At 45.4% G+C, this 19095-nt stretch overlaps 1 protein-coding gene across 1 annotated transcript; it reads left to right on the top strand.

Moving 5' to 3' along the window:
* Window positions 1–283: 283 nt before the first annotated feature.
* DHX57 (DExH-box helicase 57) lies at window positions 284–17051 on the top strand. The gene is made up of 23 exons (XM_065730005.1): window positions 284–508; window positions 1120–1272; window positions 1527–1694; window positions 2021–2832; window positions 4194–4384; window positions 5058–5179; window positions 5967–6162; window positions 6912–7036; window positions 7334–7467; window positions 8097–8151; window positions 9152–9354; window positions 10720–10836; window positions 11137–11233; window positions 11958–12131; window positions 12351–12551; window positions 13219–13495; window positions 13847–13942; window positions 14032–14115; window positions 14246–14383; window positions 15019–15093; window positions 15522–15656; window positions 16591–16791; window positions 16888–17051. The coding sequence occupies exons 1-23, from the start codon at window positions 285–287 to the stop codon at window positions 17029–17031; spliced, it is 4122 nt and encodes a 1373-aa protein (XP_065586077.1). The 5' UTR covers window position 284; the 3' UTR covers window positions 17032–17051.
* Window positions 17052–19095: the final 2044 nt, after the last annotated feature.

Below are 19095 nucleotides of genomic sequence, written 5' to 3'. Positions count from 1 at the left end.
CCTTGTTTTCTCAGGACCTGCAATTAGAGTCGCTGTGAGAAAAATTTGGATCTCTTTTGTGCTCTAAAACCACAGAACTTGTGTAACAGTATTCTGGAGGAATGTGCTTTGCTTCAGGTGCATGTAAGTGTGTGAGCACACAGGTGATTAACTGTGTTTTGAGAAGAGAGCTTCTCTTGTTTTTCTCTTGGAAGAGCAGCGTGCACCCAGATGGTTATTTTGTACTATGTCACCTTCATAACTAAGGGCTCTTTTTTTTTTCTCCTCCTCCTCAGCAAAAAAAAATGAGCTCAGGAGCAAAGAGGAGAGGAAGACCCAACAGAGGAGGAGGAAGAGGAAGAGGAGGAGGAGGAAAAGGGAGAGGAGGAGGTGGCAGCAGTGGAAGAGGAGGAGGCAGCAGCGGCCGTTCAAACAAACCTCAGCTTGGTGGAAATAGGAAATGTTCAACCAAAATTTGGGATGATGGAGATGATTTTTGTCTCTTCGAGGAACCGAGGCTGGAAACCAGGTCCTTCCATTATTTGTGGGTTTGGAAATACAGAAGTGTTGGGGGATGATTTGGAGCCGTGTTTTTGGGTGCATTTGAATATGTACAAGAGTGAAGGGATATTGAAACTGTATCTTCGAGTATGAAGCAACCTTTCCTTGTATTTTTTCCATAAACTTAGCATTTTATAGCTAGGAAGGTTCTTAAAAGGTTTGAAGCTCTGATTTTCTTCTTTGCCCATGAAGTAATTTCAAAACATATTTGATCAGAAGATGCTCACAAGCACAGGATGTTTATTTATTTGTATCCCAAAGCAGCAATTGGATGAATTTGGTATCCTAAAACTATTGTGACCTGTCTAGCTTTGAAATACTTGGGTGTACTGTAGTCTGAGAATACCTAAATCACTTTGGATGTGACACAGGCGCACACATCGTGGTCATGTAGTCATTCTTGTGTTCATTCATCCAGGTGCACACCACTTTGGTAATGGGAGTGTCTGTTTTGAAGTACAGGGTTTTCTTGTTTTGTCATTTAGAGTTCAGTTGAGTCTTGAAGTTCAGCTTCACACTGTTCAGCCAATGTTAGTAGCCACAGGCAAATAAGCCATTGATTTCTTTTTTAATTTTTAGATCAAGTGCCTCTGCCAGAAGAGGAGGGCAAACGAAACAAAGACCTGAAGCCAAAATGCCTCTGCAGACCATACATATGACAACAGAAAATCAGAGAAGAGTGAAGGAACTCCTTCGAGAGCTTCAAGGGCAGGATCTGGCTCCTGAATCAGAGTTAGTTTAACCTTCTAAATGCGATAATGGGCACTGTTAGAAAAATAAATGGTATTCTTTTCTTCCCCTTCACTTTTAATTTGATGTCAAGTCATGTGATTTTGAATCTACTCTGTTCTTCTATGATGTTAACCCAGGGAAAGGGAAGGTACAATTCCTCGTTAACGTGGAGGATTGGAAATTGCAGGGACACAGCGTTGTATCTATTCAGCAGTATAATTTTGTTTCGCTTTGATTTGGTCACTTTTTATCAGAGTAGCTAGTTCTGGTGAAGACGATGAACCTGATTACCTCGATGATGAGCAGTGCTGGTCAACAGATCAGGAGGTTTCTGACGTGACACCTCGGTCCTCCGCTGTGGCGGCTGCGCACAAAATTGCTGAAAGTGAAGTGTCTCCATTTGCTGTGCACAAACTCTCCAGGTGATTATTCTCAGTGACTCGTTTGTATGCTGAGGAGGTGAGTTATTTGTCTCAGCGCTATAAACCCCCAGTGCTTGGAATTCCACTTGACTCCAGGGAGAGTCTGTGTTCAGAACTTCTAAGTCTGATCCTCAAAGTTTGATCCTCAAGTGGGTGAGTTTAGAATAATGCTTTTATGAAATTAAACAGTTCTGGCATTTTTGTAGTACAATTTTTGATTCTTTCTCTAAGATAATGAAACAAGCATTGGGAAAGCTGAGGCAGCATTGCTGTTATATATTCCTACTCTGTCACTGACTTGTTGCCACGTGGTCTCTGTGTTGTAGGTATGGGTTTGACAGTGAGCGTTGCAGAGCCGTACTGAGATCCTGCAATGGTAACATCGGGGCATCTTTGGAGCATTTGCTATTGCAGTGCTTTGCTGAGAGATACGGAGAGAAGATGCAGATTTCTGCAACAGCTGCTCAGACCAGTCGAGAAGAATGTTTAGAGCAGAGACAAGAAGAAGCTTTTGCCCTACGATCAATCTACGGAGAAAAATTCGTAGAAAGAATTCAGAACAGAGTTTGGACGTTTAGTTTGGAGCTGGAGTACCTAACAAACAGGCTCAGCAAATCTAAACAAAAGGGTGGTTGTGCAAGGGACACGGCCAAGCAGTCTTCAAAAGAAATATGCAAGTTTTATCTCCAAGGAGGCTGCAGATTTGGCTCGAAATGCAGATTTGGACATGAGTTCCCTCCAAACCACCCACTGAGATCAGCCAAGAGCTCCGTGGATGATTCTCACCTCAGACCTAACAGCGATGGTCCCGTATATGAACTTGAAGTAAGATTTCCTGAAGAAAACAAGTATCCACTCCAGGCACCTCTTGTGGCATTTTACACCACCGATGAGAATCTACCTCTTGCCTGTCGTCTGCACATTGCTGAATTCCTTTTTGGAAAGGCTCTAATAGCTGCAGAGTCCAATGAACCGGTGGTGTATGCGTTAGTGACTTCCCTAGAAGATGAATCTGAAATAAGTGAATTACTTGAGAACACACAGCACAGATACAGTGCTCCTCCTGTTTCCCATCTGGCACCACCTCCAGTAAAGCTACACACAGAGTCTGCGCCTGGCTCACATCAGATATCAGAAGGTACACCACATTTTCATCTAGGATTTCTGGGCATAGAAAGAGAAGGCAGGGAGCACAATTCTGGCATCTGTTCCAAATCTATTTCTGGAGGTGAGGGTCATGTGGGGAGCCAGGTCCATAATCTGTGCCTCAGGAAGTCGCTTAGTAGAGCTGCAGGGGAAGGGTTTTCTGTTGGCTGCAAGTGAGGTAAAGGAGTGCACAGCTAATGCCTTGATAGTGTACATACATTGTGTTCTGACATAATGGGTAAAATGCCATGGAGAGATGTGGTGTGAGCTCACTTGAAACTGACCTGGCGTGCATTCAGAAGCGTGTTTGGAAGGTAATGGGGAGGGTTATTTATAAGCTTTCACAAATCTGCTGCTCATCAACACAGCAACATCTTTTTAGGGGAAAAAAAATCAAAACTAATTTTGTGTAAGTTGGATTTCACGTGTACTAAGTGTTGCAGGCAAATCTAGAAGGGTTCTCTAGGTACCTCTTTTTTATTCTTTTGCAAGCACGTGGCAGCTAGAGAAATATCATGGGGAGAGTTGTGACCCTGTGTCACTTCTGGCAGAGTAACAAGCAACTGCATGGCATAGTTCACCTTCCAACTCCCAACTCCAAAGCTGTTTTATCTAAGGTAAATTTTCTTAAAGAGACCTTGCAAGAATAATGTCATCACAATTTAGAGCACCTGAATAGCATCAGCCTGTTTTTTGTTGGCTTTTTTGTTGTTATTTTGTTATAGGAAAATAGATTAAACAATTTCTTAACAGCTCCTCAGAAAAATAGCTTTGTTTCAGAAATGGAAATCAGAGCTTTCAAAGAAATTTCCTTGTGTTATAAAACACTTGGCTTTGAAAAATGCAGCCTTGAAGCTTTTGAGGAGTGGCTTACTGTGTGAGCAAATCCTATTTGAATTGCTAGGCACTAAGTACCAAAGTGTCACATCCAGTTTCAGCCTTGGCTTAGAAGTCCTTGTCAGTGGCCTACCACTTAATGTTACGGTGTAGTTTTAGTCAGTTTAGGCTGGTGTTACCATCACAGTGCTGCATACCAGTAGTTGTGCAGTGAATTGGAGCAGACCAGTTCCCAGTCAGGTTTGCCACATGGCCACACAGACCACAGTGCTGCATGGCACAGCTGGGACACGATGTGACAAATGGGATGGAGCTGGAGAAGTTGTGCTTTGATGGGGTGAGGGGAGGTTTGCTGGTGCTGTTGAACTGAATGCATGTCAAAAACTGTCCTACAGGTCCTCTTCTGTCTAGCAAGGCTCTTTGCTGAGGCCATTACTGGAATGTATGTCTCTTCTCTATTGTGCTGATGGAGTTATCTGCCTTGAAAATACCTGAATGTATCTTCTCTGTTTCAAGCCCCAGCAGTGTCAGAGCCTCCAGAGGAAGAGGTGCCAGAAGAAGAGGAGGAAGATGAGCCCCAACAAGTCATTGTGGAGAATGAGAGTTATGTGAACCTCAAGAAAAAGCTTTCGAGAAAGTATGATGTCCACTCAAAATCTCTGTATAATGAAAACGTTAAAATCTGTATGCAATTTCGGCTGAAAAAGGTATAGTGCACAAAGCAGAATATCTCTTTTCATGCATGCAGTTAAAACAGTGGGCTGCTGTGTCACTCTTTTTGTTTTGTTCCTTCCAAGTTGCTCATCTTCCATTAGTTTGGCAGGCAACGTGTCTAACATCTGTCACCAGTTGTGTACTTCCCCTGAAAGAGAATGGATGAAATACACCGTGCCAAACGTTGTTTCAGAAGAGATACAGACTAGGTTTATTTATTTGTGTTAGTTGTTTACAAACAAATTGCATCTTGTTCTCAGCTGCTGGTTCATCAGATAGGATTCTGTTGCCTTTGAGCAACCTGCAGGGAATCTTGCCAAGCTGTTTCACCACTGTTGGATAATGAGAAGGGAAAAATCAATAGTAGTTGATATCTGGGACCCTTCACCTGACTGTCAGATTGCCTGTCCTGGAAGAAGCTTGCTCAGTCTGCTTCTGCATGCTTAGATACATCAAATACTTCAGAGAATGACAGCAGCATTAGTTTGGAGTTTTAGAAAATATCCTTTTGGTCTACTTAATAGAAAAGTTTGATGCAAGGAAAGAAAAAAAACTGGGTTACTGTATGCAGAATGTCTCATTAAGGTCAAAAGGGCTGCTAATATCCAATACTGTTGAATCTAGGACACCACAAATAGCACTTTCTTAATTGTTTTTGTGTTTCAGTCTTCTAGACACTTTCAGTCCATGTTGCATGAAAGGCAGAAGCTCCCTGCATGGCAAGAGAGAGAAACTATTCTTGATTTGCTGACGAGCCACCAAGTTCTTGTTGTGAGTGGCATGACAGGGTAAGAGTGTGATTGTGCATACAGACTTCATGTAATCAACGATACACAGAATATGAAACACATGGAATCATAGAATATTCTGAGTTGGAAGGGACCCGTAAGGACCATTGAGTCCAACTCTTGTCTCCACACAGCACCATCCAAAGTCTGACCCTATGTCTGTGAGCATTTTCCAGATGCTTCCTGAGCTCAGCAGCTCAATGCCATGAGCAGTGCCTTGGGGAACCTGTTCCAGTGCACAACCACTCTCTGGTGAAGAACCTTTTCATGACATCCAGCTGTCTCACAGCTTCATGCTGTCCCCTCGGGTTCTATCACTGGTCACCAGAAAGAGGAGATGAGTGCTGCCCCTCCACTCCCCCTTGTGAGAAAGGCATGGGCTGCCATGCAGCCTCCCCTCAGCCTCCTGTGCTCTGGGCTCCTTGCCCTCTACAGCCCTCACCACCTTTGTAGCCCTCCTTTGGACACTCGGTAATGGTTTTATGTCCTTTCCAGACTGTGGTGCCCCAAAAGAGGTTGTTTGTACTTGATTCAAGTCTGCTCTTGCTATGCCTTTTCAAAAATTAGTTGCTTGAAAGTTTATGTGGAAGAAAAGGTTGGGGCTGTCACTCATCCCTGACCAGTGGCAGCAATCTTAGATGAAGTCCATGTGAAATATGACATTAATGGAAGAAAGCAGATTGCAGGTGGAATGCAGCCAGTTTCTGTGGATGAAAGGTGTGTGCCTTTTGTTGAGTTTTGGTTTTTGTCATTGTGTTTTAATTGATGCCTGATTTTTGTCATGCAGATGTGGGAAAACCACTCAGATTCCTCAGTTTATTTTGGATGCCTCATTGCAAGGTTCTCCAAACTCAGTTGCAAACATCATCTGTACTCAGCCCCGCAGGATCTCTGCCATTTCTGTGGCTGAACGTGTAGCCAAAGAGAGAACAGAAAGGGTTGGAGTTACTGTTGGCTATCAGATCCGCTTAGAAAGTGTAAAGGTGTGTATGCTTTGCTTGTTTGCTTTCATTGAGCTCTATTGAAATGTGTTCAGTGCATGTCTGTGATATGGAATCTCTGTCCTATATCCACCTTAGAGTGAGTTCAGCAAGTCAGTATCAACATATTGTATATTATTTTATATATATATATAAATTATTTCACCCCAAGTTGCACAGTCCATTTACAGAAAGAGTGCAATTCTTTGTCTTGTATTGTTTGTCTCTATTGAGACAGTGGGTGAAGGGTCTGAGAGCGTGAGGCTCAGCACTGGGAATACTTTTCCTCTAGGTTATCTGAGGTTACTGACTTCATTTCTGTGCCTGTTTCCATTCATCTCCAAGTGGAGCCAGAAGGGGGAGTTGAATGTAAGCAGCTGTCCTAGAAGTGACGTTTTATCTGCGTTCCAGTTTTCCAATAAACATTTAGAACTGCTTGTTCACATTCACCAAATCTTTCTAGGGATGGAGTTGGTTATCCCAAAGCAGCTTCCAAAGGAAAAGCAGTTCTTTGTTTACCACTTACAGTTGGCAGTGCCCCCTTGGTATGAAGCAGGTGCTCTTAAGTTTTAATCAGCAAAGGAAACTTGTCCAGACTTGTCTCCATCAAGTATTGTTCGCTTCCTTTCTATCACACCCAGCTCTCAGGAAGCTTTGCAGCCCCACGTACTCTTTGAACTGTGTTAAGTTGTGCAGATTGTTTGGGTTTAATTGTAAGTTGTCCATCTGAGTGCTTTGTTTTACCTTTCCAGTCCTCAGCTACCAGGCTGCTGTACTGCACTACAGGAGTGCTGCTGAGAAGGCTTGAAGGTGATCTGACTCTGCAGGGAATTACACACGTTATTGTTGATGAGGTTCATGAAAGAACAGAAGAAAGGTGGGTTGTGTTTCATCCTATCAGCAAAATGAAGCAAAATGACAGTGATCACTGCCTTCCTTGTCTCATCTGAAACTGGTTCAAGGCATTGCTATCTGCTGACTGCCTGTCCTTACTTGAGTAGGTTGGCTTCCAGTAACTCTCTGCATTGTTAGCCTCCAGCTGCTGTAAGAAGCTCGTGCTGTAATGGTGATGCCAGTGCCATGCTACTGAAAGCAGAGGGAGTAGGGTGGGAAGACAGAGATCTGAAAACTAACACTGAAGAAGTTCAGATGTCTTTTTGCTTGTTTTCTTCAGTGACTTCTTACTGCTGGTTTTGAAGGATATCATGGTTCAGAGACCGGACCTGCGCATTATCCTAATGAGTGCCACCTTGAATGCAGAGCTTTTTTCTCAGTACTTTCACTCCTGTCCAGTTATTAACATACCAGGTGAAAGCAGTCATTTTTATTTCATCAGTATTTGTTGCTTTTGAGGTTTGCTTTTGTTTCTTCTGCGTGTGAAGTGTTTCTGTATTTCTGTGTATTATCAGTATTGAGTGGGAAGAAGATCTTTTTAACTTGGGTTCTAAGCAAAGAGCTAACTTTCTAATAGTTGCCAGATGTGGGTTTCTACAGTACCTGCAATTACAGGGCCTTGAACAGGAACGCTGATGAGATTTATCAGAAAAGTCTTGGAAGTGGACTATTTTTGATGCTTTTTTTAAACTGCCAGAATTTCCCTCCCCAGAAGCTGAAGGTGACATGACATACATGTCATGGTTCCCTGAGCTCATCTCACCACAGCTCAAACTTCCTGTAAGGGTCAGCCCTTCTCTGACCACCGTGTATGTGTGTGTTTCCAAAGCATGCTTGGAAAACATCTGCTGTTTGTTTTAGACAGAAATGGCTGAAGAGCACAGATGGATGTAGATGAGTCCCACGTTATGCTTTTTAGGTCACAAAGGTGGATTAGGGATGAAAGTGGTGAAGCCAGTTTGTGAAATCATAGGCAGCATGACATCTTTTGTCTTTTCCCTCTTCTGTGGCATGTAGATTTATTTTCTTATGTTCCCTTTTAGGTCGAACATTTCCTGTGGATCAATTTTTTCTGGAAGACGTGATTGCAATGACAAGGTACAAAATTGCCCAACTGTCCCGGATGTATTTGACATTTAAAGCTGCACTGTTGACTGCACTGCATCTGTGCATAAATAAAATAATGAAAAAGAGATACTCTCAGATATCCCTATTGCTTGAAGACCCAGAGTTTTGCTACAGCACAATGTCTTATAGTGCTGCAGGGAGTACAGTACCATGCCAAAACAACCTTTTCTGCATTAGAGACCATGTCAGTACTCAAGAAGAGATGAACTTTACCATGATGAGTTTGTTAGTGCTCATGTATTGACATACCTCCTCATCCACTCATTTGTTTCAGTGCTGGTAAGATATTGGCAAGCAAATGAAATATAAGGTGTTAGATTGCTTCGCTAAAAGTAAAAAATTGCAATATTTCCTTTTTGTAATCCCTACCCTGCAGCAGGTGAGACAAAGATTCCTGCTACCAGCTGTGGCTACTGGAGAGTCACAGCAGCTCAGAATTGCATAGTAAATGGATCAGCTGTTTTAAGTTAAATGCAGATCGTTGCTCTGAGCTGCTCACTTAGTTTAGGTCACATTTGGACTCTGGGTATTTCTCATCTAAAAGACCAGTGTCCCAGTATGGCAGGACACCTCTCCCTTCACCCCAAAGCTGGCTAAAACTCTCAGCACTGAGGACTAGCTAGCGTGGAACAGAAGGGTCGTAGTGCAAGTGATTGCACTTCCTTGGCCATAGTTTATTCTGGAACTCCTTTGCACTAAAGTGTGTTACCCAATAACTTGAGTTGTGCTGGGGCCTAACAGCTTGCTTTGCCATGCCCTTCCACCAGTAAAACTGAACCTATTTCAGAAGTACTGCTTCACCTGTCCTTACAGTGGAGTTGGAGCCATGAATTGCCTTAAGTGTGAAATATAATGACATGCAAATCTGAGAGGAACTTCGCATAGTTTTGATACTCTGTCTCTATTGGTAATTATGAGATGGAGACTGCTGGGCTTCTTTCTGTGCCACTGAAGGTTCTTCTGCTCTCAGGTATGTTTTAGAGGACAGCAGTCCCTACAGGCGCAAGACAAAGCAAGAAAACAAACAGACTGCAAGACACAAAAGAACTGCATTTGAAGAGGTGGAGGAGGACCTGAGATGTGCTGGCCTGCTGGAGGACACTGACTCAGCTGTCAAGGATTCAGACCCAGACCAAAAATTAACTCTGAAGCAGCTACTTAAACGATACAAAGGTGAGCCCTTTCTTAAATCTAGTAGGTTTGCAGATAGCATTGGTAAGCCAACATGTTATGCTAGCTAAAAGGTAGTACTGCATGTTGAGTGCAGGTGTGGAATTTGGAATTCTGTGGCTGTGAAGCTAAGCAAGTTGCTGCTTTCTAGATGAGATGGGAAACCTCTCGTAAGCTTTGAAGTAACAAAAAAAAGCCCTTTCATTTTCTTAAACCATAATGAACATCTGCACTACAAGCAGTTTTTAAGTGTCTGAAGAGGAGTGATTTTCAGCTGCTGTCTATTTCCATCCCCTTCTGGATAGCTTGTTGACTTGGAGTTTCCTCTCTTTACTTGTTCTTGCTGGAGCAGCTTTATATAATGCTTAGCATGCATCTGCCTCGAGGATCAAGATCACTTCAGCATCACAAGCCTTCCCTAAGAAGACATGTCACTGTGGAAGGCTTAATGAAGTGGGCAGACCTTTCCATTAACTTCCCCCTCCCTCAACATCAAAATACTCCCTGTGTTTTGTCCTGAATAATTCCTTGCTGCACACCATCGTGGTGAGCTCCCCTGTGGCAGTGAGTGAGATCATTGTTCTCAGTTGTTCTTCATATTCCTGCTGGACGTTTAGCATCTCAGAATGGGGTTCGTCTGTTTTTGAGTTGATGTTAAGAAACATTGGAAGGGAGAAGAGAGAGCCTAAGAAGGTATCAGTAAATCATAGTATGGCTTGGATTGAAAGATACCTTAAAGATCATCTACTTCCAACCCCCTGCCGTGGGCCTGGCTGCCCAGGGCCCTATCCAGTCTGTTCTTAGCCTGACCAAGGATGAGGCACCACAGCTTCTCTGGGCAGCTGTGTCAGGGCCTCACCATCCTCTGTGGAAAAAAATCCCCCTAAACATTTAATCTAAATATCCTCTTTAGCTTAAAGCCATCTCCCCTTGTCCCATCGCGATCAGACCACATAAAAACAGATCTACCTCCTGCTTAGAAGCTTCCCTCAAGCACTGGAAGACCTCAGTGAGATCTCCTTGGAGCCTTCTCTACTCCAGGCTAAACAAGCCCAGCTCCCTCAGCCTTTCTTCCTAGGAGAGGAAGGGACAATCCCTTCCTTCTCCCTCCTGCCATCCCTCCATTGATGTGAATTATTCAGCTCACAGATAAATCCTGGTCTAGGTTCTATACAGGGCAGATGTGAACCCTGATAAGGTATGAGAAAAGCTGGAACACAGTGACTTTTGAGGCTGCCTCTGCCTGGCATAAACCAGGTGCTGCTGAGGCTGAGTTGTGTGTGTTTATGCAGCCACTCTGGTTGGTTATATCCAGCACGTGTACTTAAGAGAGATGAACTTAACTGTGTTGTTTTTCTTTTCCCTCAGGGGTTAACAAGGCAGTGTTGAAAACAATGTCTGTCATGGACTTGGACAAAGTTAATCTGGAATTAATTGAAGCCTTGCTGGAGTGGATAGTTGATGGCAAACATTCGTACCCCCCAGGTATCTCACAGTAGGAGATGAACAGAAGTAGATTCTCAGAGATTGTGCCCTTGTAGACAGCCTCAGGATAATGTTTTGTGTTCTGAGTGACAAAAACCCCAGTATGCATAGGATGGGGAAAATAAGAACTGCCTACTTTGGAAAAGTCTTTGGTGAGAAATGGTTGCAGCCTGTTTGCTTTTTTACAAGAACTGCAGCACGTAGTAGGAGTTTTGCCTTGGGCCCTCTGCACGTTAACTACATATCCTACTGTTATTTCTGTTGAGTGATTGTTATTTTTTTCTGACTTGACATATTTAGGTGCTGTGTTGATATTTTTGCCTGGTCTAGCAGAAATCAAGATGCTTTACGAGCAGCTCCAGTCAAACGCCCTTTTTAATAACAGGCACAGCAAGAGGTAAGGCACAAAAACTCCCAAGTGATGTCTTAACCCATTAAAGAGCAGCTTCCTGTCTTTATCAAGAGACAAATTAAGTTTATTAGATGTGTGAGTATGTGATGTGACCCAGTCAAGGTAATTCCTGCTCGACTGTCTCACTGATAGGCTCTGTTTGGTTTTTCTTCTCATCTCAGAAGTTGGAAAGGTGTCAGTTTTGTTAGCTGCTGTAGTTCTCAGAGATCCTAGTGATGAGTTTCTCCACTTTGCACTCCACACGACCCAGTGGACTGTTGAAAACTTCACCTCAGCTGTTGTTCTCTTTCAGAAGGTCTCCTGAAAAGCCTTCAGCTGTTGCTGCGGTTGTATTTGATGATAGATTGCTACTTGGAGATGGAACTGGATCTCCTTGACTAAACAGTAGTTACACAGCTGCCTTTGACAAAGTTGACTGGAGTGATCTTTTCCAGTCTGGCATTGTGAATTGAATGTTTTAGACTGTCCACGGGAACCAGTGTTTTTTTTCAGCTCCATTCTGAGACCTGTCCCTTCTGCAAACTTCTCCTCCTTCCCTTAGAGCATGTCTTAAAGTGGATAGGCAGAGAGGTTTGCTGTTCTTTTACCTAAATTGGAATGGCTGTGTGCAGTGTCTGGTGCTAGCAGTGCAAAAGTGCATCCAGGCAGAGTGTTCCCAGGAGGGAAAGAGCCGAGCTGTGCTGAGCATGCTCTCGTCTCTTCCCTCCAGGTGCGTTGTTTATCCACTTCATTCTTCACTGTCCAGTGAAGAACAGCAGTCTGTGTTCCTCCGGCCTCCTGCAGGAGTTACCAAAATCATCATCTCTACCAACATTGCAGAGACATCTGTCACCATTGATGATGTGGTCTATGTGATTGACTCCGGAAAGATGAAAGAGAAAAGGTACTGGGATTCATTCCTGCTCTGTGCAAAGAGTTGGGAAGAACCTGAAGGAGCTTCATCTGCAGAAAGCTGCTAGGAGGTGGGGGGCCAGTCTGGACCCACATGAGCTGCAGGGGTGGGAATCAGGGCCGTACGGAGGTTGGTAGCATGTGTCTGCTTCGGCTCCAGCTTGTTCATACTCTGCCCACGGATCTAAGCCTGTTCCTTGCTCCCCTGCAGATATGACCCAAGCAAAGGAATGGAAAGTCTGGAGGACACATTTGTGTCCAGGGCCAACGCTCTGCAGAGGAAAGGACGAGCAGGCCGCGTAGCCTCAGGTGTCTGCTTCCATCTTTTCAGTAGCCACCACTATAACCATCAGCTCATAAAAGAGCAGTTACCAGAAATACAGAGAGTGCCCTTGGAGCAGCTTTGTCTAAGGTGAGCTGTTGTTTCTGTACTACCTGAGAGACCATCCTCTCTCCAGCAGGAAGCACCCGAAATGCCCTTGTTACGGAATTGAGTTCCCTCAGTAGCATCACAAAACTTAGGAGCTTGCTTTGGAGGTTTCAGCTTCTCTTGATCTCGCTATCACAGTCTAAGTATCCAGAGATCTAATCGTGCTGTGTCCCAGCTCTCCCTACTTGTACAATGCTTAGCTCTTATTTGGCACTAAGAAAAAGCTCTCTCACCCCTGAGAATATATTTGCATTCCTGTGCTCAGGACCCACAGCAGATGTTTCTCTCTCTATGCTAAATTCCCCCTTGGAGTTGCTGGGCAATGCAGTGCAGTAAATCCACAACCCAAATCCAGCACAACACCACCAATACTGAATGAAGAGGCCTTCTTGCTCTTTCCTCACTCTGTGTCCCCTTAAATGAAAAGGAAATAAGATTCTTTTCAGAAAAAGCTTCATTTTAAAACCCCGTGTGATAAGTAAGGATGTGTTCTTCCTGACTGTGCTGACTTTAGTCATGCTTTACAGAACTTCTCCAAGGGGCTGTGTTCTTGAAAACAGATTTTCTGTGGTTCTGAGAAACGCTTGTTCTGGCATCACATCTGTGGAACTAAGCTGCCTTCTTTCAATTTTTTTGTCCCCTCCTGAAGAATTAAGATTCTGGAGATGTTTTCTGCGCAGAGCCTTCATTCTGTCTTATCACAACTAATTGAGCCCCCCAGAACTGAGTCTTTGCGGGCATCAAAGCTGCGGCTACAAGACTTAGGAGCCTTAACTCCAGATGAAAAGCTCACCCCTCTGGGATATCACCTGGCCTCCCTGCCTGTCGATGTCAGGATTGGCAAACTAATGCTGTTTGGCACCATCTTCCGCTGCCTGGATCCTGCACTCACAATCGCAGCCAGTCTGGCTTTTAAGTCTCCCTTTGTAAGTATTGTTAGTCGTGCTGCCAGCTTTGGAAGCAGAACGTTTTCATATAGCAGGGAATGCTGCTGTAAGCTGCAGCGTACTTCACTCAAGTGCTTTTATTCTCCTTTTTAGCCTCCCTTGTTTATGTGCTTAATGCAGTGCCCATCAGAAGAGTGGTTATTAAGCAGACGATTAAAATCACGCAGCAGTGACACAAACATTATTTATAAGTAATAGAAACAATGCAGTTATTACGAGTTAACAAATGTTAAGTGTAGCCAGTCCGTTTTGTCCAGCTTTGGTGTAAGAGCTGGAAGCGAGTGTAAGAAGCAGTTACATTGTGAGATTGATCTGTTCCTGCTTTTCCAGGTGTCCCCATGGGATAAAAGGGAAGAAGCAAACAAGAAGAAGTTGGACTTTGCAGTAGGAAACAGCGACTATCTGGCTCTTCTCCAGGCATATAAGGTGAGCTAAAAATGATTAGCCTGTCAGATCTGTGATGTACTGAAATTCTAGCTGTGATACTTCAAGGTTTGCTCTTGTCTTTTCTTTAGGGGTGGCGTTTAAGCACCAAAGAGGGCTCTCAGGCAAGCTACAACTATTGCAGGGAGAACTTCTTATCGGGAAGAGTTCTTCAGGTCAGTCTGTTTCTGTGGCCATGTGCAGGGAGTGGTTGAGGACACCGAGGCAGAGTTCTGGTGCCTGGACCGAGCAAGCTGTTGGCTCTCTTGCCTCTGTGGGTCTCTCATCACTGACCTTTCTTTATAGGAAATTGCCAGTCTGAAAAGACAGTTCACAGAGCTGCTTTCCGACATTGGGTTTGTGAAGGAGGGGTTAAGAGCCAGGGACATTGAGAGGAAGTGGTCCCAGGGAGGCGATGGAGTCCTGGATGCCACAGGAGAAGAGGTAATCTGCAGCATGTCGGTGCTTTGAGCAGATGCTGCAGCTTTTGATGCAGCCTGAATGCCAGCTGGGAGCTCTGGCCTGGTGTGCTTCTGGACACAGCTTTGCAACAAACCGCCTCCTGCCTGTTAAGACCTTCCTCCCTGTATGGTATTAGCCTCAATTACTTGACACCTTATGTGCCCAAGAACAGGAGCAGGTGTGGAGATGTTCTGAGAAAGTGAAACACTGCTGGCCTGGCACACGTGGTGGCAGCGAGTGCTGGGAAGACAGGTCTGATTCATGGACTGGGCTGAATGCTGGCACTAGTGCAAGCTTTATTTTTGGGAATGGAATTGCATTACAGGGCAGGCAGTGAAATACTTCAGCATTGCAGACTGTCCTCAGAAAGCAGGACCTGCTGAGCCAGAGATCTCCTGGGGCTACATGTTGGGGCAACAGGGGCTTGGTAGCTGTAGTGTCTCCCTGTGCAGTGGGACAACGTGCATCACTTGCATCTAGTCTGAGACCTTAACACCACCAACTGCTCCTTCTCTGTAAACAGTGCAGCTAGGAAAGGAAGCCAGTTTCAGCAGCAAATTCATTCCAGAAGCAGTGTTATACCTATAGCATACCTAATGTGTCTGTTAATTTCGCAGGCAAATTCAAACGCAGAGAACATCAAGCTGATCTCAGCTATGTTGTGTGCTGCGCTGTATCCCAACGTTGTCCAGGTAAAAGAATGCTTTTTCCCCCTTGGAAGTTGCTGCTTTCCATTAAGAATGCTGCTGTTACTCAGTGTGTCCTCACTGCCAGTGGTTAGCTGTGGCAGGCCACAGCCTGCTCGGGTTGCCAGAGCTTGGTGCTCATTGTGCTGGAGCCAGGTCACCCACCTCCTGTTTGCATGGCTCGATACCACTGCTGTTCCTACAGGTTTTTAGTGCCGTGTGAATGCCAGCAGCAAATGTTTAAGAACCTACTATAAATGACAACTTTTTAGGTGAAGGTGGCTAGAAATGAACTCAGTGTTCAGTCAGCAGCTCAGTACAGCATCTGTCTCTTGACAAGTGGCTTGAGTCATTTACTACTAAAACAGTTCCAAAAGTGAATTTAGCGTTCTGGTACTGCGGGTTTTTATAACTGTTTGTCTTACACCACACAGGTGAAAAAGCCAGAGGGCAAATACCACAAGACCAGTACAGGGGCTGTCAAAATGCAACCAAAAGCAGAAGAGCTGAAGTTTGTTACAAAGAACGATGGTTATGTTCACATTCACCCTTCATCAGTGAATTATCAGGTCAGGATTCTTTTTTTTTTTCATTTTTTTATTAAAAAATTGCCTTTCTGTGAACACATGAGAAGTGAGGGTCCCTTTTGAAGCTTAAGAAAAAAAATCTTTATGATTGAAGTGTCCCTGTTGATTAAATAATGGCGTATTGGGCACAGAGTGGAACTGCACCCTCTGGAATAGAATTAGGAGACAAAGTGACCCCCATCAATGTTTTGGGGTGTCTGCAAAGCTGCACACACAGATGCAGCTGTGGAGCTCCCTGGCTTCTCCCTGCTATTAAGATGGGATGCGCGCACAGTGCCTTCATACACAGAGGTGATCCAACCACTCCTCAGGCTGAAAAGTTGTGTACTGATAAATAATCCATGGGTATACTCAGATCTTTTTCCTCACAGGTCCTCAGAACTGTTATTCCCTTCTAACTTAACAGTCAGTTTTGGATAAGATCTCTTCTTGTTTCTGTGATAGAGGGTAGCACTTGTCTAATGAGGTCTGCCTCATATCTGATGACTCTGTGCTTTTCCAGGCTAGAAATTACTTGCTTCAAGTTTGGGGTTCTCATCATTAACTGCAAAATGAGGTTGTAAAGGCTTAGAGCTGTTCAGTCACTCCTGCTTTTAGAAGAGCATAACAAGTCTGCATGTGCAAATCTCCCTGGTGTGGAAAGGAGAGCTGGGGGCCGTGAGGTGAAGTTGGTGATGAGCTGACTGGTGATGTGCTCACTGCAGTGGGAAGGAGCAGGGCTAACTGGGGAAGCTGATGGCAGCTGTTGTGGCCAGAACAGCCTGTGAAATGTGCAGGCACGCTTGCTGTTGTTGCAGCCCTATGAGGAGCAGCCAATCCCGTATTTGCCCAGATGGGCTGCAGCAGAGATGAGCTGTAGGGGCCGTGTATGGGTTCTTTGCATTTAACCACGCTCTTCTGGGCTCTGCCACTGCAGACCAGGCACTTTGAGAGCCCCTACCTGGTGTACCACGAGAAGATCAAGACCAGCCGCGTGTTCATCCGGGACTGCAGCATGGTGTCGGTGTACCCGCTGGTCCTGCTGGGAGGCGGGCAGGTTCACATGCAGCTGCACAAGGGGGAGTTTGTCATTTCCCTGGACGACGGGTGGATACGGTTTGTGGCAGCCTCCCACCAGGTAACACCAAGGGTAATGCTGGGCGCCGTGTTTGCGGCGGGGCAGGTGCGTTTCAGGAGCTGCGTGCTCACCTCTGTGTTGTGCTGTGCGTGCCAGGTGGCGGAGCTGGTCAAAGAGCTGCGCTGTGAACTCGACCAGCTGCTGCAGGATAAGATCAAGAATCCCAGCATGGACTTGTGCATGTGCCCCCGTGGGTCTCGGATCATCGGCATGATTGTAAAGCTGGTGACCACGCAGTAAGGCGTGGCGGCCTTCTGTGAACGCTGTCTGAGTCGGTGCAGCCTGAGAACACGGCAGGTAACACCGTGTCCTTATTTATATCTCAGAGCATGGTGCCCATCTCTGGAAGACCACGTTGGCTGCTGGCTGGTGTGGGTTTGTATTCTGAGTTTGCAGAGAGCTTGCCTGTTGATTACTGCATGCCTTGCAGTAGGAGGCAGAAAGATGGCAAATATTGCAGGAGGAATAGAAACCAACTGTATGAAACCGTGTATTGGCAGTAAGGGGTTCTGGTCACAAAACTGCTACACAGCTGCTGCTTTTAATAATAATCTGTGAATGCATCTGCTCTTAATTGATTTGAACTCGGTTCTACATTTTGGTGAGTTCACTGAGGCAGTTGGTTTTGCCTGAGCAGGAAATGATTTGCTTACAGTTTAACCCAAAGCCCTCAAAGCAGGAGCCTGACTGTGTCAGCACAAAATGCTGTGCCTCAAATGTATTACTGCAGGAAAAAGTGGCTGTTTCCCCTGCAAGGGCCTTTCAGGCCTCCTGAGCTGCAGAACGCAGCGGGGAGGGACTGCCGTAGCCCACTAAAAATGGCATTGCTGGGTGAATGTCCTGCTGGTTGTTAAATGCTTCTAGGGCTGCTTCTCTGCCACCTTCGAGCTGAGGGCAGGCAGGCATTTCTCAAGAGAGCAGTTAAAGTGTAGAAGCAGTGAGGAAGACAAAGGGCATAAAGCTGTACCAAGGCTACTGCTACAGTAGGACAGGCTCTCCTGTACTTCCCCTTGCACCTTGCGGATGCCAGCCAGACAACACGTCAGCAGTAGCACCACGTTCTGCAGCTGTGTACCTGGATGCTGCTGCTTGGTTTTTCTGAGGGCTGGCAAAGAGCTGCTTTAAAACCTAACTACTCTATGGGAGTTTAAAAGCACTTCAGAGGAGCTCTTGGTGTGCAGGACCACGTGCAGCCATTAGCTGTGTGAAGTGGCAGTCAGAAGCCATGCTGCTTCTGCGTGCAGGTGGCAGTCACTCCTGCGCAGGGTCAGACAGTGGCTACATACAGGCTGGCTGTACAGTGCAATAGGAACGGACCCCATTTCTCACTTTGGACTTTTGTACACTTTCAAAATGGTATCCCTCTTCAATAAAAGGATTTTGCAGCCATCAACGAGTGCAGTGCTTTGGATGGGAACTAGTCTGCAGGAGTCTTCCATTTCATGCTGAATTCTGCCTGAAGCAAAGGCATGGGGACAAGGGCAGCAGTAGATGCTACAGGCTGTATTTAGAAGCATCAGACCCAGGGCAGGGAGCACGCAGGGAACATCCCAGTGCCCTGCATGGTGGTAGAATAAATGGAGCCGGGGCAGAATAACGCACATCCATGCAATCAGGAGATGGGAGCAGGTACCACCCTTTTTTCCCTCCTCACAAACCCCTGGGCTGCCCTGCCACCTTCCTTCAGGAGGGGTTCAATGCAGCAGTGCCCCTTCCTCGTCCCCCCCCAGGCTGACAGCTCCTCAGAGGCACAGAGGCACTGACCTTTCCAGCAGCTGGGGCACTTGTTACTGCTTCCTTTAGCAGGTGTCTGCATGGGGCTGATGTGTGGACGTGCTAAAGCCTTTGTACACTATAATTTACTTCATCTGAGCGAAGCAGTGACTTCTTTTTTCAAGCATGAACTCAGTTTATGGTTTTGTTTTTTAACTTTTACAGAGACCTAGGGCATTCATACACATACACAATGAAGTAGTTTTCAACACCATATGCATCTCGGGTACACTTGTATGCTGGTAACCACTGCCCCTCTGTGCAACGTCTCTATTTCCCCAGTGCCACTGTTTACAGCTGTTCTGAAAAGCTACAGCACACCAAGGGCAGGAAAGCTGTTCCAACTCCCCACACAGTTGGAGGAGGAAAAGCCAGAGCCCAGCTGCTATACACCCCCCGAAGCACAAACTCCACGCTACTACTGAGCTGCATCCACGTTTCCTCAGGGGTCAGTATCTAACAGGACATGAACCACATGAAATCCAGGTGACTGACTCTGAACGAAGCAGCAGTGCTGGCATTAGTGACTGG

This window comes from Cyrtonyx montezumae, unplaced genomic scaffold (genome assembly GCF_038088225.1).
Source record: "Cyrtonyx montezumae isolate F1298 unplaced genomic scaffold, pur_monq_1.0 scaffold_0, whole genome shotgun sequence".
NCBI lineage: Eukaryota > Metazoa > Chordata > Aves > Galliformes > Odontophoridae > Cyrtonyx > Cyrtonyx montezumae.
The sequence above is the reverse complement of the archived record's forward strand: the minus strand, read 5'-3'. Positions and strand labels throughout refer to the sequence as shown.